Source organism: Anopheles funestus, chromosome 2RL, assembly GCF_943734845.2.
Source record: "Anopheles funestus chromosome 2RL, idAnoFuneDA-416_04, whole genome shotgun sequence".
In the NCBI taxonomy this organism is placed as follows: domain Eukaryota; kingdom Metazoa; phylum Arthropoda; class Insecta; order Diptera; family Culicidae; genus Anopheles; species Anopheles funestus.
The window spans coordinates 65,793,917-65,811,401 of NC_064598.1; the positions used below are offsets into that span (position 1 = coordinate 65,793,917).

The following is a 17,485-nucleotide window of genomic DNA, read 5'->3' on the forward strand; positions in this document are numbered from 1 at the left end:
ACAGTTGACGATGATGAAGTTAATCATAATGGTAATGAAAGATACTTACTGTAAATGATGTTATGATTTGACAAGTTTCGAAATGAGCAAGCCTGCACATGGGAAAAGTCGCTCTAGCTTTTGATTTTTTTTTATAAACAAATAATATTTTAACATGTTCGTAACAAATAATATGCATTTTTTTAAGTATTTATACTTATTATTGATTTTACCACTAAACCTGATTTAAATGGAATGTTTGCAAACATACTTGCTATAAAATGAAAATTGCATAGTTGCATTTCACCAGTGTAGAAAGTGATTTTTAGAAATAGAAAAAAAATCCTCACGCTGTTTCACTCTCCATTGATTGATCTCCATAAATCACTAAAAAAAAGGTGGGTTTGTATGTTGCCACCCCTACAAGGTGGTTGATTTTTGCCGATAACTTACTGCAAAAAAAAAAGATCATGAAAAACTTGTTCCAGTCAGGTGTAAGGAAGTAGCTACAAAAAAATAAAATAAATCATACGAACGAGACGCAACTGTAGTGAGTTCTTTTTTTCCTAAACCTCGTACGCGTTGAAAAATTTAATTAAAACCATACCAAGCATCATCGATCCGCGTCGCATTGGCTTGTTAGATACGGTACAGTGATTGTACGAAACTGGACTGGTGGACTGGTGAAACTAAAATACACACAAAAAATGTGCGTACAATCAATGGACCGGTGATAGGGGATTCCATCAATAGGCGAATATTACATTGGTGGTGTAGATTTAATTCATAGGATTCATTGCTTCCGAAGTCGCCCATTGCTTAGGCGCAGGCTTACATCGGAAGTAGACAAAATGCAAAGTTTAATCCGTAGCAAAGCAATATTAACTTCAACTGCCCGAGGAAAGATTGGGCAAACCGTGAAGTTAAGTTGATTTGAACTGATATTTGTTGTTGTACGGAAGTTTTATGGGACACCTTCGTTCATCACGATGAACGCAAACCATCGACAGTGATGTAATCGAAATCCACTGCATCTTCACGGGGCGGTGATGCACATTCCAATCTCACTGACGTTACATCGTAAAAGAATGGCTCGATCAGTTGCAGTGCGTGATTGTTACTGCTGCTGGCGCTTCGAATGCACATATCGACCACACACTCGAACGTGTGGCAGTTGGACTTGAACTAGCAATAAAATTCGATTGCAACAACAGAACATGAAATGGACCACCCCGTAACCTCATCCCCGTCTCGACGACTTCCGAGTAAACACATGACGATCTTTCAATCTTGACCGGTTGCTCGTTCTTTCCACCCGGCCTTAGGCCGGATATGTAGCGTTTAGGAAAAGGGTGTTATTTTTGGACTTCATTCCTTTTTTTTGCTTGAAAACTCGTGTACAAATCACTAATGCAACTGCAGTTATGGGACGAAATGGTCGAAATTATTGGCGTTAATGCAAAAGGAAGGTGGGCGCCTTTATGCTTTTACCTCGATGCAAGATGCGCTCAATTTTGGTTCGAGTTCCGATGAGGAGGCGCACCTTGCTGTTAGAAAAACATCACTAGAAAGACTTGTTCGAGCAAGCTGTTTTTTGTGCACTGTATTTTTGTTATTTTAGTTTGTTTTTCTATGCCATGTAACAATTGTAACACGGGATGCATCGTGTTTCCGTGCAGGAGGGCAGCATTTGTAAGTCTGCAATCGTACCTGCGTATCACCTGCCACATCATCATCATGCGCCTGGAGATGAGCTTAAAATAACAGCTCTCTTCCTGCCAAACTGATGATGTGTACCCATTGGCTATTTGGTACTGGTTACAGATATATCCGGCTACCAAAGTATTGCACCTTCCGCACTCTTTCTTACCCGGTTAGCTGCAAACCAAAATAACACAGAGTAGTTGAACCTCCGTTCCAACCTTCATTCAGAGTCTTTGGAGTGGCTTGAATTTCTTTTTCCGAGGAAAAACCCGCACGGGTAAATCGGAAGCTATCAGCGCGTGGTAATTGATGTGAAGAAAACATAAAATCATGTCTCCATCTTGGCGAGCGGAACACCCTCGGGAGAAACGAGACACCTTCAAATATGAAGAACAAAAAAGAAAAAAAAAACCCACACTTCCTCTCGGTGTCGTTCCATTCAGCTACCGGGTGGAGTGCTCAAAACGGTAGAGATGGTAATTAACAGCAAGTACCTTTTTGGAACAGGATAAGGTTTACTCCCTCTTGTTTCGTCCGTGACCGTTACTAAATGTGGGATTTGAAGTTGGCTAGTTAGGTGTAGCATGATAGGTTTCATAAGAGGCCACCCAGTAAAACAAAAAGAAGGGTAGGCATTGGTACCATGCCATCCGGCTGTTACATGACACACTGTAAACGATGGTAAATTTTGGAGTTCCATTCGTTCCCTGGAGATCTTGTCGCTTCCACAAACGGTGAACAATTAATAGAGCACTCCAGCAGGTCGGAAGGGGTCGGAGCACGACGACACCCCGGTTGTCATTGTTTCATCGCGGCGAAACTACCGCAGTAAAGATGTCGTAGACCTGCACGGAACTATGGAGACGTGAACTGCCGCCCGAAGCCCACAAGTAGTTTGGATTTGAGTGATGGCCAACTTTCGGTTTTCTTCGCGTAACCGAAACTAATTGCCATCGTTGTCGTCGTTGTTGACGTCGTTGTCGCGACTTCCTGATATACTTTTTGACGCTACGGTACTGGTGTGGCGTTGAGCAGTAAACCGTCGAATGATTGATTGAAATAAGGTTGCAAAGCAATGGAGAAGAGTGTTTAGTTTGGTTGAATTTGAACAGGTAACTGTCCTGATACGAGCTATATTTTCACTTCTTCAGCTATATTTTCACTGGCTATGCAATAGACGAGTTGGTGAATATCCAGAATTTTACATAATAATAACTAAACGAGTATAATAAAGCACAATCACAGCGATAGATGGAAAATTTATAGAACTTCTTCCTCTTTTGTGTCACTTCAATCTCTAAACGTCTTATCCTACCATACCTAGCTTTCCTTGACTTTAATTACCCGTAGTTGAAGAGTCAGTACAGGAGTGCGGTCCGAATGAGATTTGATTCCCGGTACTGTCTTCTGATAGCGAATATAGTTGATATCGTTAATTACAAACGTCACTGCTCATCACTCGCACCGTAATTTTTTTGTGTGGAGTATTCAATCTGGTTTATCCAAAAAAGAATAAGAGTTTTAGTGTACAGGGTGTTAATAAGATAAAAATATATCATGAGAATAGGAAAATCCAATTTATCTGGTCCGAACACCAAAATGATCTACTCTCGATCTAGCCGATTTCGCACCCGTTAATGCTTTTTATCATTCTGTCAGCTCAATTCCCTCTTCAGGGCCATGCAGTAAACGTGCGCTACAATCTTCATCCACCGAAGCGCGAATGAATTGATTGACGTCATCTCGGGGGTCCAGCCAGTCAATATATTACTTGCCAAAGTATCCGTACTTTTTGTCTGATTTGTTGCTTCCTGTGAAAAGCCAGACCATAGTATGCTCTTTTTTATAAAGAAAAACTCACCAAAAATATAACTGTGGTGGTACTATTTTCGGATAACTTGGCCATCATTGAGAGTTGGATGTTACATAGTGACTTGGGAACACATCCAATGTGCCTACAATGGTTTTTTGTGATATATATGACAATTTGTTTTAAGATCTTACAACTTATTACTTCAATCCAATACAAACTGCAGTAAGCTTCTTGGTTAATTGTATTGGTTAATAAAATAAATAATTTAGTCGGTCAATTCTTTCTTATATATCTTTTGAACTCTATTTTGCCCACAGTACAAATGACCCTAACACCATTAATAAATCATTAACAGGAATAAAGAAACGTTGCTTTTCTGTACATCTAACAATCCTGACAAAAAAAAACCATTGCAATGTGCGTAAAGCAAACATTAATGTTGCGTGATGACGCCATCGTGTTACGAACAACTCCGGTGGCCATTCGTGCGTTCCGTGTTCGGTTTTCAAGCCGCGCTGGACTGGTCCCGCACGAAAATATGCTTCAATGCCCTCGGGCTGTTTCTCATATGGTCGCGAGACAGCTAATTTCAACGAAGTATGAAAAGTGTTTGCTTAATGCCCAACCACAAAGCATACTTTAATCCAACACATGAAGTCACACACGCATGTGTCTTCCAAAATTGTGTTGTTGAACATCGCGTGGGTGTGGTGGGCGAAAAGTTCAAGTTTGATGAAGGTACCGAATAGTTTGGTTGGACGGTGATGAAAGTCTCCCTTTTCTCGATGCTCAAGATGTTTGCCCCTGCTAGCTTGTCGCTAGAGTCTGTATGCAAATATGAGTGTCCACGTTGTCTAAATGACTAGCGAAGAATGAGGTTAAGAGAGCATCAAGCGGTGTTAACAAGGATCTTGTTCACACTTAGCGTTCGTGGCCGGGTTGTGGCAATGGTTTTAACAACCGCCGGTTAAAGCGTTATGAAGAGGAGTTTTTGATGAATAACGACCGAATCACTGCTACCATTGTGATTCTGGTGTGCATGTCGTCGGAGATGGGTAACGGTTCACTAGCATATCGTATAGCATAATTGAATGAACAAATTATATCAATTGACCGACGGTGCAACTAGTGCACTGATATAAGCTATTTGTTTCACTTTATTCTACGCGTATCTTGCATTTCAGAGTAGTTTTCATTGCAGTAAAGATCTTAGTCTTGGTGTATCAACTTGCACATCGCTTATTAGTAAATGGACTATTGAAGTTGAAATTGCAGGCATTCTGATGATTTTCACAATGATCAGTACTGCGGTTGGAATGTAAATGGGTGTTCAAGCTCTTGTTCTACTTTAAATACCGAATGTGCTCTATTACCTTTAGAAAGTGGCACTCTACTTATCAATTGCAAAAACAGGGACAACAAGCGTCACTACAAAGTAGTTCTTGGGAAAGTTCATGTACCCTTCGTTAGCTTGAGATGCGATCTAAAATCACTTGCCGCCTACAATAATTTTATAGTCAACTCATCATTGTCACGTTTCATCAACTTGTAAAAGATCACCGAGTGGCCAGAAAGAGCGAGTGGGATAGTTTGGGTCAAGTGGAATCGAATGGCAAATCGTGCTGATCATCAGATAGACTGACCGATGTTGTCATTAGCATGGACATCGTATAAGTATCGTAAAGTATCATATGTGTGCCAGCAGTAACGTCAACCGCACATTACCACAATCGGTAGACCGTTTGCGCTGCTAATGTTGCAAACTTCCTACTCAAACTTTGATGAAAGATGTTATTGAAGAGCTCGAAAGCGAAACAGGAACAGTTCGATAGCCCGCAATAACACACTTCAAGCTTCACCGATTGATCAAATACGGACACACTGTACGCAGTACAGCATGAATTTTTAATTCCCATGCTCATTTACATTACATGTGCGTCCAACAGTGGCGCAGCAGCATGGTTGGTTGATTGGTTTGATTTTGCCAAAGTGGTTGCCAAAGACTTGATCAGTCGTGCACGCTTATGGGTTGTGGTACGACATTACGCTGATCGTTTGAATTGTCTCTATAGTTCCTGTCACGATCACTTTTCCCCTTTTTGTTGGCGCGTTTCACACTTATCGATTACCTGATGATTATTTATCACTTTGCTTTATTACTTCCGGCGAAATTGAAAATTTGTTGAATTTAATTATAAATAGATGACGTGTGGGAATTAACTTAATTAATCTTTACAATACAAAACGTTACATTAAATTACATCCTGTGTAAATGCTGTACAATTCTTAATATTATCCGATCATATTTCACAGTTTTTCGTTGATGGGTTGTCGGCATTAAAATATTTATTACCCATTGAATAAAATTAAATCGTGTAATGTACACTGTTTAAACAAGAGCAAGAGCTAAACAAATACATATTTGCATTACATGCTACAAGAGCGAACAACAGTTTGGGTAAACATCGAACGTCTTAAATTTGGTGTAACCTTATCCAAGACCGTGTGGAGCATAAAGCCGGCGGCGTGTTGGGCGGTTAAACTTCGCATCTATTTTTCAACGAATAAAACGCGTCCAACCGGAACAAGTTGAATGAACACACATGCTCTACGTAGTACGAAGAAAGACACGAATATTGTGTTTTCTTTTCTGGCTAAAAAAAGCGAAATAAACAAGAGTAGTTGAAATATGCAGTTTTCGGCGAGGTGGTAAAATTTAACTGCCCGAACTATAACTGTAAGAGGCGGCACAGGCTTTCTCCTTCTGTTACATTTCTCCAAATTGTAGCAATTCTAGAACTAGTTTTTTTTGTTTACATTTCAAACGAAAGCGTACATTTGCTCAAACCCTGCACGGCAGCGTATATTAAAGGAAGCGATGTAATTCATTCTTACATTGATTTTATTGATATCATAAATAAAGTTCTTTAATCCTACTTACCAACGATATTTCATTAAACTAACCTTGCTTTGTGTTCTTTTTCCTTTCCATTACCAGATCATAACCGTCTTGCTGGTGCAACTCAGACTTCGAAATCATCTGCCGCCGCAACGGTCAGTAGCAACTCGCCGAAACCATTGGGAAAGTCACTGATACGGTCGTCTACCGTTTCCAACGCAGTTGCGACCACGGCGTCTAATCACCACTCAACTCCACCACACCTGCAAAACCATCATCAGCACGCTGTCAGCAATGGCAACGGGGTGGCAACAACACCGACCACGACGTCGGTTAAAGCGATCCAGCGCAATGGAACGATTATTCTGGACAAATCCAGCTCACCACTGTTGATCTGCGATGCTACCACAGTCGTTGGTGAACCAGTCAAGGGAGCTGTTCCGGAGCTGGTGAATCTTCGAAACGGCACACCCGGTACTCCGGAGGAAATCGCCCTTCGGTCGGTGCAGTCGAAAATGACGATACCATCCTCCTGCTCGACATCATCATCGTCGTCTGTAGTGACGACAGGAAAGGAACCGAACTGTGATCAACTACGCCAGCATCAATCGCGGGAGCTTGCCAAGGGTTTGCACCATGCAGCGGACCGGAAAATCGAAGGCAAAAAAGGACCCGAGCTGGTCGACATTAGCTTGCTCAACCATGCCCAAAAAGGTGTGGAGGCGTTAGGAGTTTTAGTACAATACCTAGTTTTTAATGTAAGTATGCGTCAAAAATTTATCAATCGCCATCCCGACGGTGGTCATTTTGAAATGCAACAAATATTCGTCTTTGTTTGAAATACCTATTTAAGAGACATTGAAATAGAAGGGCACGTACAACTTGTTTTCACATTCATCGAGATGGCTTCTAACAGTGGTTTAACAATTTTAGCAAACAACCGAAAAGCGCATAGGATTTGTTGAACAAACACTCTGCAACCTAATTCGTTGCGCGTGCACCAATAAACATCCTACAAAGATATACCGCTGTGTAACTGGCACGACAAATATGAAATACGATTCGACATAGTATCCGCTGGATGTCCGTTTCAAACCATCACGGCAGGATGCTGTTGTTATTGTTGCCGTTTTGTTGGTTTCCGCCAGTTCCCAATCGGTGATCTGGTTCGCGGATAGCAAATTTGTTTATTTTGGCTTCCGACTGCCGTGTCCGTGGGCGAGCGAGCCTCAAATCTGATGATTTATGCTGCAGTACTGCGATGCACAGGTAGGGGTTTTGGGCTTCAGATGCTCATCAGCCCTGGTGAACAGGTTTTGTGCTGTTAATCGCATCGCAAATAGTTTGCCCTTTGTATGGAAGGGGTTTGCTGAAGGGGAAACGCGAAGCAACATGATTTATGTATTTGGAACACAGGCACACATTAGTGCGGATTTTAGAGAATCAGCATCATATCTGATGATGTCTTCGATTGACTCATAGGACAAGATGACTACAGCGTACCATTTGTATCTTAGTCATCTGTTTGTGATGTTCCGGGTATTTCACGTTCACCTGACACGATGTGTAAACACTGTTATTATAAAACAATTTATAGTTGTAGGTAAGATTTGGACAAACATCCAACAGCCTAATTCGTTCAATTCTGGTTCAATCGAAAGACTTACCAGTAACATGGTTCGTTGGTCAAAAGGATATAACCCTTGGTCAGCATGCGTCAGATACGTGTGTATGTGGGTGTGAAATTGAACTATATTACCCGTAAATGGGCATGACGGATCGTTGTTAGAGAAAAGGTGCGATAAGTGGGCGGGCATTTGCTTAAATATTTTATTTTGCGGAACGCAAAAAGGAGGTATCGTAAAACCATGTTACTCAGTTTATGACATAACACGGTCGCGGTCGAAGAAAGGATCCGAAGACAGGTGGTTTCACTGATCCATCGGGCCGTTACAAAAGATGTTAAGGTAGTGGGAGAGATAATTTACAAGCATGAGAAAATGTACGCCGACGGGTAAAGAATAAACAATTTTTTTTATTTTCAGTATTGAAATTTTTATCTATTTCTAACGTAAACAAATTTTCAATCGTTATGAATTTTAAAATAAAATACATCTCTTTAATGCGTCCTCTCGACGTCTCTTACGACCGTGAAGAGAGATTTGGAACTTGTATGACGCTACGAAAATGGTGAAATACATTACACGATCAAATTTTCCCACCGTGAGAACCACACTATTTACATGGGACCATCTTTCAATGAAATCGTGTAAGTGCATCCGACGCACGGGGAAGTTTCCAGCACTGATTGCACTTATCTCATGAATATTTATCAGTAACACCAACGCCACGGCATCATCAGGATTACAGCGTTTCGTCGAAGGTGTATAATTTTTAGTGTTTTGTTACTATCCTTTTGCAATCCAATTCCATTCAGCTGAGCAATTATTTGCTCTAAAAATTTGAATAACAACAGATCCCATCATCTCACCGTGCTCATGTGAAAGTTTTGGGAAGGAGTACTTACAATAACGTTTGGGGGTTTTCCCAGGTTGACTAAGGATGTTCAGCGTCGAAGTGTTGCAGGAACGATTTGTTCAAGTGTACATGGCTGTACCACCTGGTAATTCTTCCCGGTGCATAACCTGATAATGTGGGTTCCCGTGTGATAAAATGCAAATGTGTCATCAGCAGCAGTAGTCGGTACGTTGCATGTAAGAGAACTGAAGGAAAATGGATGGCATAAGAATGGTTCATCAAGTGCAGTCTCGCCCCTTTGCAGCGGAAATTCAACAGCATATGCAAATGAGAGTGTAAAGTGAACCTATAATAAAATCAATAATTCACAGGTGATGCTGGGTTGTATGTAGTGTGAGAATCTTAGCTGCAACTAGGCAGTAGGCAGTCAGTAGGGAAAAAGTAGTCCCGGAAAGATCCAGGATACCCAGGCAGGGTTATTAAAAATGTAAATCAAATCGAATGCGAGTGAAATCCGCTTTCACTGTTTAACGTTTACGGTTGAACTGTTGGAACTAGCTTCGACGCATTGCACGCTGCTAATGCTCCCAGGTAGAATGTGTTGCAATATTCACAAATATTAGGATAGTAAGATGTTTTTTTTGCCGGACCTGATTCATTTCAGATTGTGGGATAAATATGGTAAATGTGAATTTTTAGTTTGAAGCAGATTTTCCCTCATTGCCACATGTGCGGTATTGGAATATTTGCAGGAAAGTACCATAATCTGTAGCTTTTGAGTGCCGTCGGCAAGCTGAGATAAACGAACAAAAGCATTTTTATTGTACCTTCTGGGGAAAGTGTTCCATACGATGACGGATATCGGTTGCTGAAGTGGCCTACAGTTATATCCATCGGTACTCCAGGATCGAAACAATACACGTATTGTACGCGGGATGTTTAAGTGGATTTATTTTCTTCCCGATTTCAAATTCCCAAATAAAGATTAGACTATTTTGGTAGTACGGTTGGTAACAATAAGCGTGGATGGATGGTGGGATATTCCTATTTACGGTGGGATTATCGGTGCTTAAGCGCTTGCAAGCTATGCCTGAGATGGTGGGACAATTTGAAGACTTAAGCCCATATTAATTTGAATAATATAGAATTTCGCAACAGGAACAAGAAGAATGTATGCAGTTTAAAAAAGGGCATCAAGGCAGCATATCTCTAAATTAATTTGTTTCATTAGGTATGCATTTGCATTCTACAAATATACTGACGAACGGACAATATGTAGTGTTGAACTTTCATTTATTGCTACTTACTGGAATATGACCTGCAGTGGAGTGCTTACCTGTAAAATTGCTTTTTTTTTTCAAAGCATATATCTTCTTAATCGAGTTCTACAACTACCACAGATCTTTGCTATCATTTAAGCAAATGATTACGGAACACGGCAATGTTAAATGTCATGAGACATTCACGATTCTTCCTATTATATTGTCCTAGAAGAAATACTTTCGGGAAAAGGTCATTTATAAACCCTACACCCTACAATTGGTGAACCCTTTTCCCTATGTTCACAATTTCAGTTCTAACCCGTTCAAGCTGGACAAGTCGTAAAAATGCATTTTCGACTAACCCTTCATTTGTCAATTCCGAATCGGTACATGTTTCCGAATTGTTGATGGTGTTGTAGAATTGCGGGAATTCCTGCGAGTTCCCTTTCGCTATGTGTTAGCTTTTAGGGGTTTATTCTACTTTACCTTATGTACGAACGCAAGTGCATACAGATAATGCAAGCTTTGTTGATTTGGTTTGCTTATGTTCAATTATCATCTCATGATACTTGCTTCATCGATAATTCCAACTTGACCTAAGATAAAAACTATCATCTTATCGCAAATGTATCATGGTTGTTTGAATTCCAACCCTCAACTGATTGTGGAGTTTGACATTTTACACTTTTGTTGTTGTTGTCCCAGTGACATTTCGTCTGTTGCTTGTCGTGGATCCTGAAAATGCATGTGTTTCAGGGATGTGAATTTTGTAAGCGATGGCAAATTATTTAATGTTTTATTTAGTTGCAGAGTTAAAGTTACTCGCCGTTATGTTAGTTGTACTGTTTTGTGTGTTGCTTTATGGAAGGTGGTTAGCGTACCGAAATCGTCTGGATCAACGACCTGAGCAAAAGGTAGGAGTTGATCTGTCCACAATAAGCATGGTAGAAGAACGTACCTGTAGTCTAGGATAACAATCGTTATACCCAGGATACCTTGCCAGGTCGACCTATAGTTTCTTCTATTTTGCCTGATCTGATGTCCTCTGCAGGCCAATTTTTGGATGCAAGGGAAAGAAAGAGAGGTGGGATGTCTAGGTGTGCATTGGTGCACTGTAATAAACAGGTAGCACGAGGATCTTTACATACTGGTAGGCAACATCCTCACTGCATGGGGTAGTCAGCACAAACCTATCCGTTGAGCTGAAACTGTCTTCAACGGATCGACTCGGTTAGCAGGATCAGTATCGGTTGAACCATCGCAGAGATCGGATACACTGGTGTGAACTCATCTGAACGTTGTATCCTGAGTAATATTTTGTGGACAACTAACGAATACTCGTATCACTGCGAGAATAGGAATAGAAAAGTGTTCAAATCGTGCAATGTGCTTGTGGCGTTGAATACAGTAATCAGTGCAGAGGAGACAGCATCTTTGGTGCTAGCACGAACTAGTTCCTAAGAGAACGGTTGTGTCTCCCATCAGTTAGTGAGACTAGTGGTGGGTTTAGTAGTGGTTGGTCCCACGTGTGCATCAGGTTCGATTGTTCGGGACTTACAATGATTGAGTACGATTTAATAGTGGTAAGTGTGATGAGACATATTAAAATATTAATGTCTTCGATGCAAAATCCTTCACCTTGCAAGAGTGTCCTTGTAAAAGGAAATTGTAGTAGAAAATCTTCGAAGGTATTTTGCTTACGGTTATTATAGTGGCCATATGGTGCCCGGTGAACCGAGATGCAAATTTATTCATATCCTCCAAAAAGGTTATGCGATGATCCCTCCACGGGTGGTACGAAACTACCTTAAAACAAGAGATACCTGTGTATAAAGTAAAAAAACAAAGCAAAAAAGAAATGGTGCTTTGGGACGGATTATCATCATTGGAAATGAAACGCTTATTTAGCACATTTTCATATGGTTTTGGGTTATCCTTTACAGGTAGCAGATGTACCACCTGCAAAGTTCCCCATTTCTTCTGGGATCATTTTGCAGCGTGTGCTACGTTTGGCTGGAAGGAGATGATAACAAGGTATGCAGGAAGAGATATATTTGATCTCCATGGTTTCCTATAAGCTGATTCCTAGCATTTCTGCTGGGTAACGATGATCGTTTGCCACGAGTACCTTCAACGCATGTAACCAGACCTGCTCGATCAGGCGGAACGGGAGAACTGCCTGTGTCTCTACACAGCTGTATTATGTGATAGCAATAATGAAACATTTTGTTCGAATGTAATTGTGACGGAGGCAGAGGTTTGAATTTGATCGATCATTGTTGGTTTGGTCGTCGATCCGATCGCATGAAAAAAAAACAACGATTTGATGTAGTGTGCATTTTCATACAGTTGTTGTGAGATGTTGCGAAGGTTTCATTTCTTTCTGGTGCGATCTTTTACCACCGATTCAGTAATTTGCAAAAGTACATTCACGTGGTTACATAATTTGTTTTATAACGGTTCTGTTATGTTGTGTTCTTCATTTTCAGTTGGATGCCTTTTCCTGTCCCACAATCAAGACGGCACACCAGAAGACTACCACTGATCTACTGGAAACAAAGTCCATACTCGATGAGGAGCGCACCAATAGTCAATCACTAAAGCAGCAGCTTCTAGAAACGACCGAACGTGAAACAGAGCTACAGGAACTGCATCGCTGTGAATTGAGCAGGGGTGAGTTAGAACTTGAGAAAATGTTTGAAATTATTGTTATAACTGATTGCATTTGTATTTTTGCAGTCGAAACCTGTTTGAGTGACCAGCAACGCAGTGCAGATGATCGAATTGCAGCGCTAGAGACTCAACTGCTCGAGAAAGAATCCCATAGCCGTGAGCTGTTGTCGCGCATCGATGGCTACGAAGCCCAATTGGCCGAACATGAGAAACAGCTCGAAAGCTCCCGAGCACGGGAACTGGATTTGCTGCAACGAATCAATGCTCTCAGCTGTACCGAAAACGAACTGCGCGACAAGGTGCATTCGAGCGAGTTGGCGTTTAGCGAACGGCTACAGGCTGCGGCATTGCGCGAACGTGACCTAACAGAGCAGATCAACGGACTGAACCGTGACCTGGAGCGAATCCGTCGGGAAACGGAACGAAAGGAGCGTGAACTGGAGGAAAAGCTTACCATCACAAAGGATGAATGTGTTGTGCTCCGTCAGAGTCGCAACGGACCGGTGGAACCACTTAACCAAAATGGTGCAGTTGCCGGTGCTGGTAGCAACATGAATCTTTCGGGCAATGCAGCAGTCCCGCTACAGCTGAACCGATCGTCCGGCAACATAAATCATCTCCAAGTGCTGCAGGACGAGGTGGACAGTTTGCGCTGCGTGCTCGATCTGAAGCAGCGCGAAATTTCCGAACTTCGCAAACAAACGCAGGAGTACGAACGGGATGCTAAAGATCTACCGGGCGCATTGACGAAAATATCAGCCCTTGAATCACGCATCGAAGATCTTGAGGTGCAGCTAAAGACCAAAACGGAGGAAGAGAAGTAAGTAGTCGAAATGATCCTCCCCGGTTATAGCTTTCTTACCGATACTAATAACGTTTTTTTTTATTTTTCCAACGTTTTAGAGAGCTGCAAGGCAAGTTGAAGCATTTGCAGGACAACCTGAATCAGGAAACCAAAATCAAGAGTCGGTTGTCGCTGCATAACGAGGAGCTGCAGTGGCGCCTGAAGCAAAACTCTGAAAAGTTCACGCTTGCGTACGCCGAGCTGTCTAAGAGTTACCATGAAAATTCTAGCTTCATGATGAACGCCACCAAATCGAGCCTGGAACAGTCGGCTTCGGCCCAACACCATCACCAGCTGAGCCATAACCAATCGCGGTCGAGCTGTTCCGACCGGTTCTTCGACATGGATGATATTTCACCGCCGACCTCGCCAGTCATTAAGGGAATGGTGGAGAAAAGCGATTCCGTCTCGTGGGTGCTAGAAATCGACGACGAACCACCAGAGGTGTCGGCCTCGCGTATGGTAAGGCGGGCCGGTTCGTTCCGCTCGAGTGCAGCGTACGATTCGGTGGCCAAGCGCCCAAAATGTACCGGACTCAATCAGACAACGAACGGCGCTATCATGGGTGAACGGCACAACGGTATTCAACAGTCCAGCTCAGCAGCATCCATTTTGAAGCAACACTCTAGCGATCTGTCTTCGGTGAAACCACCACAATCGGGCAGTTCTGCCAGCAGTCACCGGTTGCGTTCAAAATCGGTCAGCATTAAGGCGGCAGAACCCCCAAAGAAGATTGTGCGCTCAAACTCTGGTGCATCGGCTTCACTGTGTCCGGGAGTGTCAGGCATTCCTAGCAAACCATTGCGAATGACGGACATGCCAGGTTCATGGAAGGAACAGCCTCTTTACAGTAGTTCACCATACGCTCACAAACGATACCTGAGCGAGGACATGGATTTGGTTGGGTCTGGTTCGGGGAAACCATTTTCCGAACAGCATCAACACCAGATGCACCGAGCGAAAGATTTGTTTCTGGAGGAGACCGAATTTTTGAGCGAACCAGAAAACCCTTTTGCCCGGTGTTCGAAGCTGAACGGAGAAGACATTGCTAATGCACCTGTTGAAATTTTTCACCGCGATAAGACTCCAAACTTTAAGAAAAGTAAAGAAAACCGTGGCCTCATAACGTGCGATACGACGGCATTGACTGGTGGAACCTCATCCGCAAAAGCGACTGGCAGCGGGTTGACGGCTCGAGAAAAGCGCCGTGAGTTCACACGCAAAGGAAACCTTGCCGGAGGAACTATACCGAAGGAGGCGGCTGGGGAGGCACTCGTATCCGGTTCAAACTCGGACGATGAAGCATTATCTACATCGTCCGGATCGTCGTCATCGTGCATTTCGGAAGGCAGTCTGTCGTCCGCCACCGGTAGCAGCAACAGCAGCCACGACAATAGTCCACTGCATAGCGGTAAGCGAAGCAGTGATCGAATGAACAACGACGATGATACGGTCGAAGGAGAGGCTAACACTTCGGAGGAACACCCATCACAGCACCGGCGGCGCCATTCGAACATTTCGCTCGAGGACGCGCTAATGAAGAAGATCGTGGCCAGCCTGAACGGTGACAATGGCGGTACGGATCGAAACAATACTCCGATGGAGGTCAGCTGGTCGGAAGATGGTGATCCGGGTTCGGAATCGAACGTATGACATGACGACGACAGTTTCTAAGTGACAGTGCTCGTAGGTGATATAGATGCAGCTATTAGTGGAAGTGGAAGGTGGTTAAGTTTTGGGGGAAACATAATTCTTTAAGAACAGTCCTAGAATTCCCCACCTAAACACACATATAGATACAGACGAGAGTACGGAATGGCCAGTGTGGAACATACTGGAACTTCCTGATCCCACCCGGCCCTTTCCCTTTCCGTATAAATGCGACGGGTAATAAGCGGGTCATAATGATTCCGCAACGTAATTTGCGCTTTGCGCTTCGAATCCATTGCTGTACAGGTCTAGTGGCTTTCGAGATGGATTCTTGCGATAAAAGAGCATACATTAAGGCTTTCTTACGATATAGGTACTTCGGTTCTCACACTGACTTCTAGAGTTGCTCCAGTTGCTTATTAGTTGTTTAATTTTAGCGCGTAAGTTTGTTCTATCCATGTTAATGTAATACCAATCGTCTTTAATTGTCGTTAATAGAATTAGCGCGACTCCTTTAGATTCCTCTGCAAAGTAAGCAAGCAAACACACATCCAATACGACACACCCTAACCTTGCAAACACAAAACATAACTGACGGAGAAGTGGCGAGAGAATATTTAATCGAGAGAAAATAAGAGATACAATAATCGCTATGAAATGGTTGTTTTTTGTTTTCGTTTTTCTTCATTTGAATGATGTATTTTATCTTTCCTCCGTTGCCACCAAAAATTCAGCATTGCACTGGCCAGTAGTTGCCCGATGATCGTTGTCGCTGTCTTGATAGAAACTGTCGTTAATGGGAGTGAAGGAAAAGAATGGACACCCGAAACTGTACGATTTGAAATTTGTATAAAACATGATGCTAACGCTATTTGTCTCTTGGAAGAGTGGTGAATGAATGATGAAGCGATTAGTGTTTTCTGGACCATAGCTTAGGTGTATAGTAGCGTATAAATCAAAAGAACTCATTGTTGGTAACCTTTTTCTTCTTACTATTAACTCGATTGGATCGAACCTTTACAAGCGATACTGTGTTTCACATGGTATCTGTGGGATCTGTGGGATTTCCCGCTTTATGTATATGATTCTATCTCTTTCATATTATTCTTGTTATGACGTTATGTTGTTTGTAAAGTTTGTGGCAACTTAAGCAACTGTTTTTTCGATGCGATGGGAAAGCGTCCTGATGAGCATCGAACCACAGATGCGTTGTGAGTTGTATTGGAACGAACATGATCTGTAAAGCTGCCCATCGCACGCCATGCGGGGTATGTTTGCGATCGTTGGGTTCGTGTAGTTTTTGGAACGATTTGACCGTTCGTAAAATGAGCGATAAAAAACGGCAACATAGATACGTGTTGCTGATAGTTATAATGAAAAGATTGTAAACATAAGTATAGTGTGTGGAAGGAAGAGTAGAGCAAAGTAATATATTGACACTGATACGAGGAAAGCGATGGTCAGTCGAGTGATTGTGGGTGAGTGTTTGAAATCGCTCTCGCGTTTTCTTGTATCTAAACTCCAACCAGTTTTGAAAGACAGAAGCAACTGTTGGACAATTTGGCCGGAAATAATGTTCTTGAAATAGAATTTGCCTGTAGAAGCGTACGAGAAATGCAGAATTTAAATGGAGAAATGATAACAATAATAATCTTAACACTAATACACATACACAACATTATGAGAGTGTTCTCAATACTTCAATTACGTGGTGACTGGAGTGATGGTTTGGTGACAAAACAAACACCATAATGTGGTGTATATGAAGCATAAACTCTTCGTGGTAATAAGAAAAGCTATTGTAAACATTATCTACTACTCAGATTCTATGACAAAACAAGCGATAATTTAATCCAAAGCTGAGTGTTAATGTGATTGTGTTTGAAATGAAATGCATGGTACAGAGAGTATAAGAGCAACAGCGCTATCGAGCAAGCAAAGCAATTGCTGGTGATCCACTGAGTTTAAAATACAGATTAATGCAAACTGTAATGCATATTGCAATGAAATCGAGTTGTTGTTGCTTTTGTGAGTAAAACAATATCCGAACAAATTAAATGTACGTTGTATTAATAAAATCACTATTCAGTCGATGATGATAATTTTAAAACAAAACAGGAGATCCGCGCACAGTGACGAACGGCTATCTTGTATGCAATTTTTCATGCTGATGTTTGCGTTTA

The 17,485-nt window shown here is 42.0% G+C and overlaps 1 protein-coding gene across 6 annotated transcripts in view; it reads left to right on the top strand.

The window, feature by feature from the left end:
- The window catches only part of LOC125765536 (uncharacterized), a 118,316-nt gene extending 101,005 nt beyond the window's left edge, over positions 1 to 17,311 (top strand). For all 6 annotated transcript variants that reach the window (XM_049430785.1, XM_049430787.1, XM_049430781.1 and 3 more), the window contains 4 exons: positions 6,495 to 7,153; positions 12,625 to 12,808; positions 12,875 to 13,628; positions 13,712 to 17,311. In XM_049430785.1, the coding sequence (XP_049286742.1) occupies positions 6,495 to 7,153; positions 12,625 to 12,808; positions 12,875 to 13,628; positions 13,712 to 15,305 (3,191 nt within the window). In that variant the 3' untranslated portion in view covers positions 15,306 to 17,311. The remainder of the gene's footprint in view (positions 1 to 6,494; positions 7,154 to 12,624; positions 12,809 to 12,874; positions 13,629 to 13,711) is intronic.
- The last annotated feature ends 174 nt before the right edge of the window (positions 17,312 to 17,485 follow it).